Source organism: Eimeria mitis, genomic scaffold, assembly GCF_000499745.2.
Source record: "Eimeria mitis Houghton genomic scaffold, Emh_scaff695, whole genome shotgun sequence".
NCBI classification, from domain to species: Eukaryota; Apicomplexa; class Conoidasida; order Eucoccidiorida; family Eimeriidae; genus Eimeria; species Eimeria mitis.
The window spans coordinates 14,262-15,105 of NW_013575046.1; the positions used below are offsets into that span (position 1 = coordinate 14,262).

The following is an 844-nucleotide window of genomic DNA, read 5'->3' on the forward strand; positions in this document are numbered from 1 at the left end:
TATGTATGCAGGCTATCGAACGGGTTAGAGGTGTTGGCTGTGCAGGATTCATCTTATATAGAGGGGAGCACAGTGAGTGTTAGTTTGTCTCTTTTGGGGGGGGTGCTGCGGGAGCCGCTGCATCTGCCTGGTCTCTCTCTGCTTGTAGCTCACTGTACCTTCAGGGGAGAAAGGCTGCGGCACCAGCAGCAGCACCAGCACCAGCACCAGCAGCAGCAGCAGCAGCAGCAGCAGCAGCAGCAGCGGGAGCATAGGGGGTTTGATTCCTTTGCTTCGCTTGTTAAGGCCCTGGGGGGGTCACAGCCTCTACACCTGGCTGTTACGGAGGCTGATACTTCGTTGGCGTTTCAGGTATATATAAATAAAATAAATAAAATAAATAAAATAAATAAAATAAATAAAATAAAATAAATAAAAATAAAATATATTAAATAAAATAAATAAAGTATAAATAAATAAAAAGAATTACATTTATATCTTTTGTTTTTATTATAAAAAATATAAACAAAAACCATAGTAGCAACAAAAATTGATAAAATAAACAAAATATATTCTTTATATACATCTATAAGAAAAGCAATAAAAATATATAAAACAAACAAAAATGTTTTTATTTATTTTTTTATATAAAAGTATAAACAATAATAAAAATATAAAAAAACAAACAAAAAAGTTTTTATTTATTTTTTTATATAAAATTATAAACAATAACATTTGTGTTTTTGTTATAGGATATAAACAACAGCTAAAACTCCTATTTATCCTCACATAAACCCAAAATATATATATATATATATATATATATATATATATATATATATATATATATATATATATATATATA

The 844-nt window shown here is 29.6% G+C and overlaps 1 protein-coding gene across 1 annotated transcript in view; it reads left to right on the top strand.

Annotated features, from left to right (window-relative positions):
• EMH_0020030 (uncharacterized protein) overlaps positions 1-844 on the top strand; it is a gene marked incomplete at both ends in the record, with an annotated part of 7,225 nt that overhangs the window by 4,918 nt on the left and 1,463 nt on the right. Inside the window, one exon of the mRNA XM_013501477.1 lies at positions 46-351. Coding sequence (XP_013356931.1) covers positions 46-351 — 306 coding nt within the window. The remainder of the gene's footprint in view (positions 1-45; positions 352-844) is intronic.